General features: G+C 29.4%; 1 protein-coding gene and 2 long non-coding RNA genes across 3 annotated transcripts in view; 1 reads left to right on the top strand and 2 right to left on the bottom strand.

The window, feature by feature from the left end:
• Nucleotides 1-9,428: 9,428 nt before the first annotated feature.
• LOC142230685 (uncharacterized) lies at nt 9,429-10,262 on the top strand. Its single transcript, XR_012720775.1, has 2 exons — nt 9,429-9,833; nt 9,893-10,262. It is a non-coding gene; the product is annotated as an uncharacterized LOC142230685 (long non-coding RNA).
• LOC142230683 (uncharacterized) lies at nt 9,855-10,494 on the bottom strand. The gene is made up of 2 exons (XR_012720774.1): nt 10,282-10,494; nt 9,855-10,226 (listed from the first exon to the last, which is right to left on the bottom strand). It is a non-coding gene; the product is annotated as an uncharacterized LOC142230683 (long non-coding RNA).
• Nucleotides 10,495-16,353: 5,859 nt separating this feature from the next.
• hang (hangover) overlaps nt 16,354-19,361 on the bottom strand; it is a 49,938-nt gene continuing 46,930 nt past the window's right edge. The window contains exon 9 of the mRNA XM_075302407.1: nt 16,354-17,013. Coding sequence (XP_075158522.1) covers nt 16,601-17,013 — 413 coding nt within the window. The 3' untranslated portion in view covers nt 16,354-16,600. The remainder of the gene's footprint in view (nt 17,014-19,361) is intronic.

Below are 19,361 nucleotides of genomic sequence, written 5' to 3'. Positions count from 1 at the left end.
TTCGTTTTAATGAAGTCAAAATGGATTTAATATTTCTGAAAAAATCTTCAAAATTAATAAAATATTTCAACACATTGTTTTAAAGTCATTATACCCTAAACCACATAGTGGTTAGGGTATAATAAGTTTGATCTGTCAAAAAATGTGCCTACAAGAAATATTGATTTTAGACCCCATAAAATATATACCGATCGACTCAGAATCACCTCCTGAGTCGATCTAGCGCTTGGCGTCCGTCCGTCCATCCGTCCGTCTGTCCATGTATTTGTTGTTCACAGGATTTCGGTCGCAATTATTAACCGATTTTGATAAAATTTGGTACAAGGAGTTTTTTTGGGCACAAGGACGACGTTATTGAATTTGGAAGAAATCGGATCAGATTTAGATATAGCTCCCATATATATGTATTGCCCGATTTCGACAAATGGGGTCACGTTGCACTTTTTTTACTAACCGATCGTCGTCAAATTTAGCACAAAATAATCTTCTGTATCACCCTTTAAGTATGAAAATTTCATCGAAATCGGTTCAGATTTAGATATAGGTCCCATATATATGTATCGCCCGATTTTGTCAAATTAGGTCATAAAACCCTTATTTATCAACCGATCTTACTCAAAGTTGGCGAAATGTAATCTTCTACAGCACTAACTATATGTGCAAAAAATCATCGAAATCGGTTCAGATTTAGCTATAGCTCCCATATATGTACCGCCCGATTTTTCTAAATAAAATAAAACTCAATTGAACAAATTATACAATGTTTGTACTATAATTTTCTCGAAGAGGAGCGGAGCGGAGCGTGGAGCGGAGCGGAGCGATTTTTTTTTTCTCGGAGCGGAGCGAGGAGCGGAGCGGTTTTTTTTTCTCCGGAGCGGGAGCGGAGCGGAGCGAAAAAAATGGACCGCTCCGGATCCCTGATTTCAATAACACATTTTGTCAAAATATTATTTTATATATTTATTATTTCTATAGCAAATTTTGTCAAAATTTTATTTATATACAATTTTTTTCAAAATTTTATTTCTATAGAAAAGTTTGTCAAAACTTCATTCCTAAGAAAATTTTGTCTAATTTTTTTTTTCTATAATAAATTTTGTTAAATTTTTTTTATCGTAAAATTTTGTTAAAATCTTTTTCTATCATAAAATTTTGTCAAAATTTTATCTCTATTGAAAATTTTGTCAATATTTTATTTCTTTAGGAAATTTTGTCAAAATTTTATTTCTTTAGGAAATTTTGTCAAAATTTTATTTCCATAGGAAATTTTGTCAAAATTTTATTTCTATTTGTCAAGTTTTTATTTCTATAGAAAATTTTGTCAAATTATTTGCTTCTATAATAAATTTTGTTAAAATTTTATTTTTATAAAAAATTTTGTCAAAACTATATTTCTATAGAAAATTTTGTAAAAATTTTATTTTTACAGAAAATTTGGTCAAAGTTTTATTTCTATAGAAAATTCAGTCAAAATTTCATTTCTATCGAAAATTTTGTCAACATTTTATTTCTATAGAAAATTTTGTCAAAATTTCACTTCTAAGAAAATTTTGTCAATTTTTTTTTCTATTAAAATTTGTCAAAATTTTTTTCTATTATCAAATTTTATCAAAATTTTGTCTCTATAGAAAATGTTTTCAAAATTTTATCTCTATAGAAAATTTTGTCAAAATTTTATTTACATAGAAAATTTTGTCAAAATTATATTTCTATAATAAATTTGTCAAAATTATTTTTTTTTCTATAATAAATTTTGTTAAAATTTTATTTTTATAGAAAATTTTGTCAAAGTTTTATTTCCATAGAAAACTTTGTCAAAATTATTTGCTTCTATAATAAAATTTGTTAAAATTTTATTTTTATAGAAAATTTTGTCAAACTTTTATTTCTATAGAAAATTTTGTCAAAATTTCCATAGAAAATTTTGACAATGAAAATGTTGTCAAATCTTGTTTCTAGAAAATTTTGAAAATGAAAATGTTGTCAAATCTTGTTTCTATAATAAATTTTGTCAAAATTTTTTTCTATAATAAATTTTGTCAAAATTTTTTTCTATAATAAATTTTGTCAAAATTTTTTTCTATCATAAAATTTAGTCAAAATTTTATTTCTATAGAAAATTTTGTCAAAATTTTATTTCTATAGAAAAGTTTGTCAACATTATTTGCTCCTATAATAAATTTTGTTAAAATTTTGTTGTTGGTCAAAATTTTATTTCTATAGAAAATTTGCTCACAATTTTATTTCTATAGAAAATTCAGTCAAAATTTCATTTTTATAGAAAATTTTGTCAACATTTTATTTCTATAGAAAATTTTGTCAACATCTTATTTCTATAGAAAATTTTGTCAAAATTTCATTTCTAAGGAAATTTTGTCAAAATTTTATTTCTATAGAAAATTTTGTCAAAATTTTATTTCTATAGAAAATTTTGTCAAAATTTTATTTCTATAGAAAATTTTGTCAAAATTTTATTTCTATTGAAAATTTTGTCAAAATTTTATTTCTGTAGAAAATTTGGTCAAAATTTTATTTCTATAGAAAATTTTGTCAAAATTTCATTTCTAAGGAAATTTTGTCAAAATTTTATTTCTATAGAAAATTTTGTCAAAATTTTATTTCTATAGAAAATTTTGTCAAATTTTTATTTCTATAGAAAATTTTGTCAAAATTTTATTTCTATAGAAAATTTTGTCAAAATTTTATTTCTATAGAAAATTTTGTCAAAATTTTATTTCTATTGAAAATTCTGTCAAAATTTTATTTCTATTGAAACTTTTGTCAAAATTTTATTTCTATAGAAAATTTTGTCAAAATTTTGCCTGTATAGAAAATGTTTTCAAAATGTTATCTCTATAGACAATTTTGTCAAAATTTTATTTCTGTAGAAAATTTTGTCTCTCTAGAAAATGTTTTAAAAATTTTATCTCTATAGAAAATTTTGTCAAACTTTTATTTCTATAGAAAATTTGTCAAAATTTTATTTCTATAGAAAATTTAGTCAAAATATTATTTCCATAGAAAATCTTGACAATGAAAATGTTGTCAAATCTTGTTTCTAGAAAATTTTGACAATGAAAATGTTGTCAAATCTTGTTTCTATAATAAATTTTGTCAAAATTTTTTTCTATAATAAATTTTGTCAAAATTTTTTTCTATCATAAAATTTTGTCAAAATTTTTTTCTATCATAAAATTTTGTCAAAATTTTATTCTATAGAAAATTTTGTCAAAATTTTATTTCTATAGAAAAGTTTGTCAACATTATTTGCTCCTAAAATAAATTTTGTTAAAATTTTTTTTTTATAGAAAATTTTGTCAACATTTTATTTCTATAGAAAATTTTGTCAACATCTTATTTCTATAGAAAATTTTGTCAAAATTTCATTTCTAAGGAAATTTTGTCAAAATTTTATTTCTATAGAAAATTTTGTCAAAATTTTATTTCTATAGAAAATTTTGTCAAAATTTTATTTCTATTGAAAATTTTGTCAAAATTTTATTTCTGTAGAAAATTTGGTCAAAATTTTATTTCTATAGAAAATTTTGTCAAAATTTCATTTCTAAGGAAATTTTGTCAAAATTTTATTTCTATAGAAAATTTGGTCAAAATTTTATTTCTATAGAAAATTTTGTCAAAATTTTATTTCTATAGAAAATTTTGTCAAATTTTTATTTCTATAGAAAATTTTGTCAAAATTTTATTTCTATAGAAAATTTTGTCAAAATTTTATTTCTATAGAAAATTTTGTCAAAATTTTATTTCTATTGAAAATTCTGTCAAAATTTTATTTCTATTGAAACTTTTGTCAAAATTTTATTTCTATTGAAAATTTTGTCTGTATAGAAAATGTTTTCAAAATTTTATCTCTATAGACCATTTTGTCAAAATTTTATTTCTGTAGAAAATTTTGTCTCTTTAGAAAATGTTTTAAAAATTTTATCTCTATAGAAAATTTTGTCAAAATTTTATTTCTTTAGGAAATTTTGTCAAAATTTTATTTCTATAGAAAAATTTGTCAAAATTATATTTCTTTAGAAAATTTTGTCAAAATTTTATTTCTATAGAAAATTTTATCAAAATTTTAATTCTATAGAAAATTTGGTCAAAATTATTTATTTCTATAGAAAATTTGGTCAAAATTTTATTTCTATAGAAAATTTTGTCAAAATTTTTTCTGTATAGAAAATTTTGTCAAAATTTTATTTCTATAGAAAATTTTTTCAAAATTTTATTTCTATAGAAAATTTTGTAAAATTTTGTCTGTATAGAAAATGTTTTCAAAATTTTATCTCTATAGAAAAATTTGTCAAAATTTTATTTCTATAGGAAATTTTGTCAAAATTTTATTTCTATAGAAAATATTCTCAAAATTGTATTTCTATAGAAAATTTGGTCAAAATTTTATTTCTATAGAATATTTTGTCTGTATAGAAAATTTTGTCAAAATTTTATTTCTATAGAAAATTGTTTCAAAATTTTATTTCTATAGACAATTTTGTCAAAATTTTGTCTGTATAGAAAATGTTTTCAAAATTTTATCTCTATAGAACATTTTGTCAAAATTTTATTTCTATAGGAAATTTTGTCAAAATTTTATTTCTATAGAAAATATTCTCAAAATTATAATTCTATAGAAAATTTGGTCAAAATTATTTATTTCTATAATAAATTTTGTCAAAATTATTTTTTTCTGTAATAAATTTTCTTTTTATAGAAAATTTTGTCAAAATTTTATTTCTGTAGAAAAATTAGTCAAAATTATTTGCTTCTATAATAAAATTTGTTAAAATTTTATTTTTATAGAAAATTTGGTCAAAATTTTATTTCTATAGAAAATTCTGTTAAAATTTTATTTCTATAGAAATTTTGTCAAAATTTTAATTGTATAGAAATTTAGCCAAAATTTGTATTGTATAGTAAATTTTGTCAAAGTTATTTATTTCTATAATAAATTTTGTTAATTTTTTTTTTTTTGTAATAGAAAATTTTGTCAAAATTTCATTTCTAAGAAAATTTTGTAAAATCTTTTTTTCTATAATAAATTTTGTCAAAATTTTTTTCTATCATAAAATTTTGTCAAAATTTTATTTCTATAGAAAATTTTTTCAACATTTTGCTCTCAATGAATTTAAAGAGGGTTTCTTTAATTTTGAAGAATTTTTAGAATCATTAAAGCCTTAATCCAAAAACATTTTGCTTCATGTAAAAATACCCATTTTAAAGTCTAATCAACTAACTCTAAGAATAAAATGTCTTCAATAAAAAATTTATCAACTTTTGGCCAAGTAAACAATCTTTGTATCAGAAAGCACATGAAATCTGTATCCTAACGATAATATTTTGCTCAGTATATAAAAGAAAAAAAATTATACAAAACCATGTTCGATTGTATTTTTTACCTTCGGAATACATTTCTCTGAATTTTAAGCCTTCTATGCCACTTGCCAAAATAGATGATTATAAAACATATCGCCACAAAATTCAAATAAATATTTTTTTAATATGTTAAAAAACAAGAAATTAAAACATAAATTGTTTCACTAAAATTATGAATCATTTAGAAAGCTAAGTAAAAAATTTATTTGGAATAAACTCCATTGCGGTTATAAATATAAAACAAATATATCTATCATATAATTTTTAGAACGAAATCAAATTTAATTTTAGTTATATATTACTATTATTATCATTTGTTGTTTACTAAATATTACATAATTTAAAAAATAATGCATATAGTATGTTTAACGAAAATATTTGATTTTAAACATAAATATATATGTACTAAAAAAAATAAAATCAAAATGCGCTTTATCTTTAAATCGCAATACTATAGATGTTTTATTAGAGAAACTATCAAGTATATAAATGAATTAAATATTTTAAAATTTTCAAAGCAAAGTCAATCCCCAAAAATAAAAGACAACTGTTAAAAAAACTACTACAATAAAATATTTGCAAAAATTATATCACAAAAACCAAACTGATATAGAATAATAATAAACAATTAAATGTTTTGCTTATATGAAAATGTACTGTATGAATCTTAGCAAACGTCTCCATATAACAACTTATGTGTATTAAATAATTGAATATTTAATAAGAAATTAAATATATATAAATAAATAAACATATTATTTAAAAAATCCATGGACACTTTTATTTATTTGATTATAAGGATAAAAAGTAAAAAATTAAAAAAAAATAAGTTCTTTTTTTTTCGTAATAATACATTTTTTTGTACACCCAAAGAAGAAATCTGAAACGAAATTTTGGACAAACGAAAGTCCATTTTACGAATTATTGCAAATTTCATACGAATTGGACCTGAACATGAAGATTAAGGAATTTGTATTATGAAGTTATTGAAACTGCAGGATACCAATCTTCATAAACCTGGCTATACATGTTTCCTCCGAATTTTCACCACGATTTCTATACCCTCCACCATAGGATGGTGGTATATTAACTTTGTCATTCCGTTTGTAACACATCGAAATATTACTCTAAGACCCCATAAAGTATACATATTCTGGGTCGTGGTGAAATTCTGATTCGATCTGAGCATGCCCGTCCGTCCGTCTGTTGAAAACGGACCCCCAAATTCGGCTTGCGAATCCTCCAAGAGAAGCAACTTTCATCCGATCCGGCTGAAATTTGGTACATGGTGTTAGTATATGGTCTCAAACAACCATGCAAAAATTGGACCACATCGGTCCATAATTACATATAGCCCCCATATAAACCGATCCCCCGATTTGGCTTGCGAAGCCTCTAATAGAAGCAAATTTCATCCGATCCGGCTGAAATTTGGTACATGGTATTAGAATATAGTCTCTAACAATCATGCAAAAACTGGTCCACATCGGTCCATAATTATATTTAGCCCCCATATAAACCGATCCCCCGATTTGGCTTGCGGAGCCTCTAATAGAAGCAAATGTCATCCGATCCGGCTGAAATTTGGTTGTTGATGTTAGTATATGGTCTCTAATGATATACAAAAATTTGTCCATATCGGTCCATAATTATATATAGCCCCCATATAAACCGATCATCAGATTTGACCTCCGGAGCCTCTTGGAAGACCAAAATTCATCTGATTCAGTTGAAAGTTGGTACGTGGTGTTAATATATGGCATGAAACACCCATGCAAAAATTGGCCAAAATCGGTCCATAAATATATATAGGCCCCATATAAACCGATCCCCAGATTTGACCTCCGGAGCCCCTTGGAAGAGCAAAATTCATCCGATTCGGTTAAAATTTGGTATGTGATGTTAGTATATGGTATCCAACAACCATGCAGGAATTAGTTCATATCAGTCCGTAATTATATATAGCCCTCATATAAACCGATCCCCAGATTTGACCTCCGGTGCCTTTTGGAGAAGCAAAATTCATCTGAAATTTGGTATGTGGTGGTAGTCTATGATATTTAACAACCATTCCAAAAGTGGTCCATATCAGTCCATAATCATATATAGCCCCCATATAAACCGATCCTAAGATTTGGTTTTGGAGCCTCATGGAGGAGCAAAGTTCATCCGAGTCAACCATGCCTAACTAGGTCCATATCGGTCTATAGTTATATATAGGCCTCAGATAAATCGATCCCCAATCACACAAAACTTGGTCCATATCAAGTTCATATTTGTATATAGCCCCCATATAAGCGACCCCTATATTTCAATTCTGGGTCTCTACGTACCGTGCAAAAGTCCATATCGATTCGTAATTATTTGTAGACTTACCTATACATACCTTTTTTGTGTAGTATATACCACGTATGGACTAACTCACAATTTAAAAAACGATGTTAAGAAGTTTTAAGATACCACAACCCAAGTAATTCGATTGTGGATGACAGTCTTTCGTAGAAGTTTCTACGCAATCCATGGTGGAGGGTACATAAGATTCGGCCTGGCCGAACTTACGGCCGTAAATACTTGTTCCAATTAAAAATGTAATTGAATTGAAAACAATATTCAATTAAAAATTTAATAAAAATCAATCATAAAATTTAATTGTATCAAATGATTTTTTAATTGGACAATTAATTTCGTGATTGAATACAACAAATATTTTTTTCTGTATATCTATATATCTGGCTGGGGGGAGATGACTCATTTTAGGAGTTATATATGAAAATCCCTGCCACGATGGTTTCTAATCTCTTTTTGATTTTAAAGAAAATTTTCTAGCGTCAAACTAAATTCGCTCATCTAAAATGTCGGTTCACAGAAACGAAAACTCTTCTTTCAGTGTATGAAACCTAATTAAATTCATATCGGGCGAGGTTTTTGAGTCATATTTGCTAGGTTTTACGAGACTCGGATGTACGAAATTTAGAGAATATCGGTTGACAAACACCTCGATCATGAACAAATCGATGATAAATATATGACAGCTAAATCTAACTTTGAACCGATTTTTCCCATATCAAAAGGGATTTTCCGATATCAATAGAGATTGGAAAATTTTGTCAAAATTTTATTTCTATAGAAAATTTTGTCAAAATTTTATTTCCATAGAAAATTTTGTAAAAATTTTATTTCTATAGAAAATTTTGTTAAAATTTTATTTCTATAGAAAATTTTGTCAAAATTTTATTTCTATAGAAAATTTTGTCAAAATTTTATTTCTATAGAAAATTTTGTCAAAATTTTATTTCTATAGAAAATTTTATCAAAACATTATTTTTATAGAAAATTTTGTCAAAATTTTATTTCTAGAGAAAATTTTGTCAAAATTTTACTTCTATAGAAAATTTTTCAAAACTTTATTTCTATCGAAAATTTTGTCAAAATTTTATTTCTATAAAAATTTTTGTCAAAATTTTATTTCTATAGAAAATTTTGTCAAAATTTTATTTCTATAGAAAATTTTGTCAAAATTTTATTTCTATAGAAAATTTTGTCAAAATTTTATTTCTATAGAAAATTTTGTCAAAATTTTATTTCTATAGAAAATTTTGTCAAAATTTTATTTCTATAGAAAATTTTGTCAAAATTTTATTTCTATAGAAAATTTTGTCAAAATTTTATTTCTATAGAAAATTTTGTCAAAATTTTATTTCTATAGATAATTTTTTCAAAACTTTTATACCCTGCGCCACACTGGGTATTATAAGTTAGTGCATATGTTTACAACACCCAGAAGGAGACGAGATAGACACATCGTGTCTTTGGCAAAAATACTCAGGGTGGGCTCCTGAGTCGATATAGCCATGTCCGTCTGTCCGTGAACACATTTTTGTAATCAAAGTCTAGGTCGCAGTTTTTGTCCAATCGACTTCAAATTTGGCACAAGTAAGTGTTTTGGCTCAGAATAGAACCCTATTGATTTTGGAAGAAATCGGTTCAGATTTAGATATAGCTCCCATATATATATTTCGCCCGATATGGACTTATATAGCCCCAGAAGCCAGGGGGGTTACTCTGTATTGCGATACGAAAGCAAATGCGATGCGATAGTTAAATGCGTTAAGAGTACAATTCGGTACTCTGTATCACTTGCGCAAACGCTTTCGCAAAGTAAACTGAAAATATGGCAACGCTTTAGCAAAATAAAGCGAAAATATGACAACGCTGGCTGCACAATGTAAACAATAACGAAAATGATAAAAAGAAATGTCAAAAAATTGTAAAAAAAAACATTTTAAACAATCTTCCGTTCGGTGCGTGTTCTTTTAAAACTTGCTAATCGTTTATAACAAAAAAGTAATAATTATGGATTCGATAGCGTTATGGTTTGAAGAAAATTAACATGAACGAATTACAAGAAGAATTTTGCGAGATCGGTCAAATATACTCTCCCTAAGTGACCACGGGTAAGAAAATGGAAACTCAAATTATGTGACAAACGTTTTCGAATATTTCATTTTTATAGATTTCGTCTTAATAAAGATGCGTTTATGTATGTATTAAACGCTATTAAAGACGACCTCGTCGTTCCAAATAAATCCACCGCCATTCCAACTCCAATAAAAGTGGCCGCTGCTTTGAAATTGCTTGGACAAGGTGGTTATCTACAAATCGGCCAAGACCATCTTTTAGGACTATCAGAGCAATCTATGTCGCGCTGCTTAAAAGAAGTTTGCGAGGTGATTGAACGAATACTTTGTCCCAAGCACATACAATTTGAGGTAACTGCGGAAGAGACCATAAAGTCTACCAAAGTTTGGAACTGACGTTGCTGTGTCTGTAACTTTTTTGGTTTTTCCCTAAAACAATAAACAATTTAGATACAAATATAAAAATTTAATTGTGCTTACTTACATATTTGTTACTTTGCGATTGCTATTTTGTTTGCGCACGATTTTTGCGATCAACGAACGAGTTTGACATACGCTTTCGCATTATAGAGTGCGGTGATGCCAGATTTGCGAAAACTAGATGCGCAAGGTAGATACGAAAACGAATTACTGAGTACCAATTACTCGATTCGCGACAATTTTTCTTACGCATCGCAATACAGAGTAACCCCCCAGAGTTTTACCCTTATTTGCTTAAAATTTTGCCAAATTTTGTGCCAAATTTTATTGAAATCGGTCTAGATTTAGATATAGCTCCCATATATATCTTTCGCCCCATATGGACTAATACGGTCGCAGAATCCAGAATTTTACTCCAATTTGGTTGAAATTTCGCACTAGAAGTACAATTAGTAGTGTAGTCAACTGTGCCAAATTTTTGAAATCGGTTCAGATTTAGATATAGCTCCCATATATATCGTTCGCCCGATTTACACTCATATGACCACAGTGGCTAATGAACAGGGAGTAGAATTAGCATTGTAGCTATGCGTGCCAAATTTGGTTGAAATCTGTTCAGATTTAGATATAGCTCCCATATATATGTTTTTTCTGATTTCTATCAAATTCTGTCCAGATCGAGTGATATTTAAATGTATGTATTTGGGACAAACCTTTATAAAGGGTGATTTGTTAAGAGCTTGATAACTTTTTTTTAAAAAAAACGCATAAAATTTGCAAAATCTCATCGGTTCTTTATTTGAAACGTTAGATTGGTCCATGACATTTACTTTTTGAAGATAATTTCATTTAAATGTTGACCGCGGCTGCGTCTTAGGTGGTCCATTCGGAAAGTCCAATTTTGGGCAACTTTTTCGAGCATTTCGGCCGGAATAGCCCGAATTTCTTCGGAAATGTTGTCTTCCAAAGCTGGAATAGTTGCTGGCTTATTTCTGTAGACTTTAGACTTGACGTAGCCCCACAAAAAATAGTCTAAAGGCGTCAAATCGCATGATCTTGGTGGCCAACTTACCGGTCCATTTCTTGAGATGAATTGTTCTCCGAAGTTTTCCCTCAAAATGGCCATAGAATCGCGAGCTGTGTGGCATGTAGCGCCATCTTGTTGAAACCACATGTCAACCAAGTTCAGTTCTTCCATTTTTGGCAACAAAAAGTTTGTTAGCATCGAACGATAGCGATCGCCATTCACCGTAACGTTGCGTCCAACAGCATCTTTGAAAAAATACGGTCCAATGATTCCACCAGCGTACAAACCACACCAAACAGTGCATTTTTCGGGATGCATGGGCAGTTCTTGAACGGCTTCTGGTTGGTCTTCACTCCAAATGCGGCAATTTTGCTTATTTACGTAGCCATTCAACCAGAAATGAGCCTCATCGCTGAACAAAATTTGTCGATAAAAAAGCGGATTTTCTGCCAACTTTTCTAGGGCCCATTCACTGAAAATTCGACGTTGTGGCAGATCGTAAGTCTATTCATGATGAAATGTCAAAGCATACTGAGCATCTTTCTCTTTGACACCATGTCTGAAATCCCACGTGATCTGTCAAATACTAATGCATGAAAATCCTAACCTCAAAAGAATCACCCTTTATATAGCCCCCAAAACATTCGACGGATGTGATATGGTATCGAAAATTTAGATCTACAAAGTGGTGCAGGGTATAATATAGTCGGCCCCGCTCGACTTTAGACTTTCCTTACTTGTTTCTATAGAAAATTTTGTCAAAATGTTATTTCTATAGAAAATTTTGTCAAAATTTTATTTCTATAAAAAATTTTGTCACATTTGACCAAAAACAACGTGTTGATGATTCTGAGCGGTGTTTACAGCTGTTAACTCGTAATACACCCGAGTTTTTCCGTCGATATGTGACAATGGATGAAACATGGCTCCATCACTACACTCCTGAGTCCAATCGACAGTCGACTGAGTGGACACCGACCGGTGAACCGTCTCCGAAGCGTGGAAAGACTCAAAAGTCCGCTGGCAAAGTAATGGCCTCTATTTTTTGGGATGCACATGGAATAATTTTTATCGATTATCTTGAGAAGGGAAAAACCATCAACAGTGACTATTATATGACGTTATTGAAGCGTTTGAAGGTCGAAATCGCGGCAAAACGGCCCCATATGAAGAAGAAAAAAGTGTTGTTCCACCAAGACAACGCACCGTGCCACAAGTCATTGAGAACGATGGCAAAACTTCATGAATTGGGCTTCGAATTGCTTCCCCACCCACCGTATTCTCCAGATCTGGCCCCCAGCGACTTTTTCTTGTTCTTAGACCTCAAAAGGATGCTCGCAGGGAAAAAAATTTGGCTGCAATGAAGAGGTGATCGCCGAAACTGAGGCCTATTTTGAGGCAAAACCGAAGGAGTACTACCAAAATGGTATCAAAAAATTGGAAGGTCGTTATAATCGTCGTATCGCTCTTGAAGGGAACTATGTTGAATAATAAAAACGAATTTTGACAAAAAAAATGTGTTTTTCTTTGTTAGACCGGGGACTTATCAGCCAACCTGTTAAGAGTTACATGTAATTCTAAATACTATCGGATAATACATAAAAATTTGAAACTTGAGTAGCATTGGTAAATAAATAAGAGTATTATGGCCAAATTTGAGAAAATCGAGCGATCTATATATATGGGAGCTATATATAAATCTGAACCGAGTTAGATATTTTTCGGATTTAATTGAAACCACAGAAGGTGATCTTGTGCTAAATTGGAGAAATATCAGTTAAGAAATGAGGCCTCTGTGCTTAAACATAAGGTTAATAGGGGACATTTTTCAAAAATGGGCAATATATATATCTACATCTGAACCGATTTCGATGAAATTTTGCACATACAGTTAGTACTATATAGGACTGGATCTAGCCAACTTTGAGTAAGATCAATTAATAAATAAAGGTTCTTTGGTCAAATTTGGGAAAATCGGGCTATACATATATATGGGAGCTATATCTAAATCTGAACCGAATTCGATGAAATTTTGCACATATTGTTCGTGCTATAGAAGATTACATTTAGCCAACGTTGAGTATTATCGGTTGATAAATAAGGTTGATAAATAAGGGTTTTATGGCAAATTTAGAAAAATCGGGCGGTACATATATATGGGCGCTATAGCTAAATCTGAACCGATTTCTATGATATTTGGCACACATTGTTAGTACTATAGAAGACTATAGTAAGCCAACTTTGAGTAAGATCGGTTGATAAATAAGGGTTTTATGGCCAAATTTGGGAAAATCGGGCTATACATATATATGAGAGCTATATCTAAATCTAAACCGATTTGGATGAAATTTTGCAGACTTGAAGGGTGATGAAGAAGATTACTTTTTGCCAAATTTGGTGACGATCCGTTTGTAAAAAAGCGCAACGTGACCCCATTTGTCGAAATCGGGCGATACATATATATATGGGAGTTATATCTAAATTTGATCCGATTTCTTCCAAATTCAATAGCGTTCGTCCTTGTGCCCAAAAAACTCCCTGTACCAAATATCATCAAAATCGGTTAATAATTGCGACCGGAATCCTGTGAACAACAAATACATGGACAGACGGACGGACGGACACCAAGCGCTAGATCGACTCAGGAGGTGATTCTGAGTCGATCGGTATATATTTTATGGGGTCTAAAATCAATATTTCTGGTAGGCACATTTTTTGGCCGATCAAAGTTATTATACCCTGACCACTATGTGGTTTAGGGTATAAAAAGTAGACTTTCGATAGTTGAAAATTCGACCGGTATAGCCTCACTTTATCACACCTTATATAGAACTTATTTGAGACAACTCCTAAAAGGCCTTAAAATAATGACCTTATATTAGCCCTTATGCTGTAAGTTGAAGTCGGAGCCCTTGGTCGAAAAAAAAATCACTGAATATGTAATGGGACATTAATGCCTTGTGTCTGCAAATAAATGCCTTTCATAAGGCCTTATGAAGAGCGATTTCCGCCGCTGGGTAGTCCTTAAAACTTAACAAAGCACACATTTCGATAATAAAATTCAAAAATTCGCAAGCGTTCTTCATTTGAAGGTTAAGGTGAGTATTAAGTTCGAGTTTAGCCGCTAAAATCGCTAAAGTGAAAACTAAATCAGTAAGAAAAATGCATGAAATTATACGTATTTGTTGCAAATTTTATTATAACATGATGGGGAAAAGCCCAAAGCCTATTTTCACAAAGTTTGTATTCCTTAAAATGGATTATTAAAGAAAAGTAATCGTGAAAAAATGACGTTTTTAGCGGCTAAACTCGAACTTAATACCCACCTTTAGGTGGCAGCCCGATGTATCAGGCTCAGACTATTCAGTCCATTGTGATACCACATTGGTGAACTTCTCTCTTATCACTGAGTGCTGCCCGATTCCATGTTAAGCTCAATGACAAGGGACCTCCTTTTTATAGCCGAGTCCGAACGGCGTTCCACATTGCAGTGAAACCACTTAGAGAAGTTTTGAAACCCTCAGAAATGTCACCAGCATTTCTGAGGTGGGATAATCCACCGCTGAAAAACTTTTTGGTGTTCGGTCGAAGCAGGAATCGAACCCACGACCTTGTGTATGCAAGGCGGGCATGCCAACCATTGCACCACGGTGGCTCCCTTGAAGGACGATTCATGGTTAAACTGTAGATGTTTGACAGTGAAACAAAACACGAAACGTACCTCAGCTGTTTAAACCAGTGTTACCAAAAAGATAAAACTAAAAAATTAGCCTTTAATTTGCTATCAGATATTTATTTTATAGTTTAGAGTATTTGCTTCTCCGATTTGAGAAGACTAGCACATTCGTGATGTGTCACATTTGGTTTCTTCCCAACCATTGCATCTTCCATAAGTCATTTTTGAGGCAGCCATCGACTAAGAAGAGTCACTTTTCACACGATTTCGAAAAACTACTTCTTTCTGTGTGTGACCAAAAACTTACCACTTTTTGATATCATCTTCTTGAAGAAATCCTTAAACCGTACTTGGCAGGTCAATCAGTTGATTTAGGAAAAGCCCGACTTGCAAAATAAATACGTCCCGACTCTTAGCTCTTGGTTATTGCAGATTTTGGTAACTTTAGTGAAATTCCGCCAATTGATTAATAATGTTGGAAGACCATGCGATGACGAAGCAATATTTACGTAGTGGTTTCTTGTAACACCACACCAGACCAATGAAAACCTATTTAATAAAATTATCTAAACAACAAAGATTGGCCATTATAAGATGCCGTTGAAAATACATCATAAATTAAATAAAATTTGTTACTTTTGATTAATTTTTCTAATATATGCAATTTTTATTTTTATTGTGACACACATTTCTATAATATAAGTATGTGGTAACATTGTTTTTCTGGTTTTGTTTTTTTTTTTTAAGTTCATTCATTTGTGATTTTCGATTTTCTTTAATTTTAATTAATATTAAATGCCTAAAGGACCGCTTAAAGGCTAATTTTTATTGTATGCTATTTTTATTTCTATTAATTATTATTAATAATTGAATGCAATTATGGCTATGGATAACGAACTGATTTGCAAAATATGAAAAGTTAGTTGTAAGGACTATTATATGCCTGCATTGGGGTAGCAGTAAATAAACGTGATACATGTATGCATGTGTATGTGAATGTAAAAAAACAAATCACCATTTCGCGACACACCACCAAATTGCGAACGCGCGTATATATGTATGTGGGTGGGGGTGTGTATTTGTGTGTGTGTGCTCTTATTATTATAAGCAATTGCTATATTATATACGATTAAAAATCTGAAAATATGATGTATTTTTTTTTAAATACATAAATAAATTATTACACTCTAGCAATTTATTTTTAGAGAATTATTAAGAAAAAACAAGTAAATCAATAAAAGGAAACAATTACGAAATGAAATTATAAATTTATAATAATGATCAACAATTCAAAAATCAACACTTGAAAAATTGGTATGGGTATCATATATACCGGAATTATAATAAAAACAAAAACTGGCACACAAAAATATTTTTGTGTTTAAATCACCAGTCAACACAAAAGGAAAAATATTGGAAAAAGATCAGGTAAATTATTATGGTTGCTTTTATATGGCATTTTCATTTAATTCAATTCAAATCTACAATTTACAATGCATCTGTATTCCAATCTAAAAATGGAATTAATTTCATTTAATTTTAGCTTGAACATTACTAGTGAACAAGGGGTAATACGAGTAACACAGTTATTTTGTGGCACAATCAACCAAACCAAACAAAATTAATGTAAAAATATTCACGGCTTATTCTAGATTTGTATGAATATGGTATGGAGATTCTCTACGATGAGGACATTGCTAAGACATCACTACTACTGCTGCGACTTTTGTTGGACGAAGATGAGGATTTGTATGTTTTGATACCGGTCAATGTCACCGAACCAGGTCCATTAAGGAAATGCATTTTTACATGTTTCTGCAATTCTAACTGTGAATCGAAATACACTTGACATAGATCGCAGGAGAAACGTGATTTCACAACGGCATTAGCGGCCACAGCAGGAGGTTTACGATTTTCCATTGATGAGCCACCATCGTCATCAAATTCATCAGAATCCTCGAATTCATCGGAGTCAGTATCACGATTTTGCGTTGTGTGCTGTTGTGATTGCGGTTGGTGTTGCGGTTGCGGTTGTACTTGTGCTTGGGGTTTTTTGAGACTTGCTGCCTTGGCTTCTTCATCGGTTATATCACCTGAAATTTTAAGAAAAAATAATTAACGATTTTTAAAATTTTCTAAAATTCGAAACTGACTAGTTAACTTTTTGTCAAATAGAACAATGAAAAAAATTATTAAAAATTCAAATCGAATGTATAAATATGGACTATTCGATTAAAAACACAAAAGTCGAAAATCTAATCTTTTACTAATTTTGTATTAGCGCTTATAATCTGGATCAAAAAGTCTAGCACGTGTCTAACACTTTGAAGGGGCTATTATTAGCTTCGTTCTAAATTTTTCTAAAAGGACATCTGATAATTGTACTGAAGCGATGCTTTAATATAGTAACTTGGCTTGGTACAACTTCTCAATAGTGACTCAGCTATATCCAATGAATTTTAAATATCATGTACGACCATTTTCGACGTGGTGGGGATTCATGGATTGCATAGAAACTTGTACTAAAGACTGTCATCCACAATCGAATTACTTGGGTTGCGGTAACACTTGCCGATGGCAAGTTATTGTAAGTTAGTCCATACGGGGTACATATTAAGCAAAAAAAAGGCCGATTAAATACGTATATAATTCAGTTTGACAAAATTAAAATAAAATGTTGACAACATTTTCTATAGAAATAAAATTTTGACAAAATTTTCTATAGAAATAAAATTTTAACAAAATTTTCTATAGAAATAAAATTTTGACAAAATTTTCTATAGAAATAAAATTTTGACAAAATTCTCTATAGAAATAAAATTTTGACAAAATTTTCTATAGAAATAAAATTTTGACAAAATTTTCTATAGAAATAAAATTTTGACAAAATTTTCTATAAAATAAAATTTTGACAAAATTTTCTATAGAAATAAAATTTTGACAAAACTTTCTATAGAAATAAAATTTTGACAAAATTTTCTATAGAAATAAAATTTTGACAAAATTTTCTATAGAAATAAAATTTTGACAAAATTTTCTATAGAAATAAAATTTTGACAAAATTTTCTATAGAAATAAAATTTTGACAAAATTTTCTATACAAATAAAATTTTGACAAAATTTTCTATAGAAATAAAATTTTGACAAAACTTTCTATAGAATTAAAATTTTGACAAAATTTTCTATAGAAATAAAATTTTGACAAAATTTTCTATAGAAATAAAATTTTGACAAAATTTTCCATAGAAATAAAATTTTGACAAAATTTTCTATAGAAATAAAATTTTGACAAAATTTTCTATAGAAATAAAATTTTGACAAAATTTTCTATAGAAATAAAATTTTGACAAAATTTTCTATAGAAATAAAATTTTGACAAAATTTTCTATAGAAATAACATTTTGACAAAATTTTCTATAGAAATAAAATTTTGACAAAATTTTCTATAGAAATAAAATTTTGACAAAATTTTCTATGGAAATAAAATTTTGACAAAATTTTCTATAGAAATAAAATTTTGACAAAATTTTCTATGGAAATAAAATTTTGACAAAATTTTCTATAGAAATAAAATTTTGACAAAATTTTCTATAGAAATAAAATTTTGGTAGATTATTTTTGGGGATCGGCTATGTATAACTATAGATCGATATGGACCAATTTTGGCATGGTTGTTAGTGCCAATATACAGAGCAATGTACCAAATTTCACCACGTACCAAATTTCAACAGGATCGGCTTCGGAGGTCAAATCTGGGGATCGGTTTAAATTGGGGTTATATATAATTAAGACCGGTATGGACCAATTTCTGCATGGTTGTTAGAGACCATATACTAACACCATGTACCAAATTTCAACTGGATCGGATGAAATTTGCTCCTCCAAGAGGCTCCGCAAGCCAAATCTGGGGATCGGTTGATTGGCTATATATAATTATTGACCGATGTGGACCAATTTTTGCATGTTTATTAGATACCATATACTAACACCATGTACCAAATTTCAACCGGATCGGATGTATTTTGCTCCTCCAAGAGGCTCCGCAAGCCAAATCTGAGCGTCGGTTTATATGGGTGCTATACGTAAAAGTGGTCCGATATGGCCAATTTGCAATACCATCCGACCTACATCAATAACAACTACTTGTGCCAAGTTTCAAGTCGATAGCTTGTTTCGTTCGGAAGTTAGCGTGATTTCAACAGACGGACGGACGGACGGACATGCTTAGATCGACTCAGAATTTCACCACGACCCAGAATATATATACTTTATGGGGTCTTAGAGCAATATTTTGATGTGTTACAAACGGAATTACAAAGTTAATATACCCCCATCCTATGGTGGAGGGTATAAAAATTGTAACGATTTCGATTGCAAAACACAATTGTTTTTCTTATTTGATTAAAAAGTAAATTTGAATTTGGATTGAAGTTTAATTGAG

This window comes from Haematobia irritans, chromosome 3, assembly GCF_050003625.1.
Source record: "Haematobia irritans isolate KBUSLIRL chromosome 3, ASM5000362v1, whole genome shotgun sequence".
NCBI lineage: Eukaryota > Metazoa > Arthropoda > Insecta > Diptera > Muscidae > Haematobia > Haematobia irritans.
This window is presented reverse-complemented; position numbering and strand designations above follow the sequence as displayed.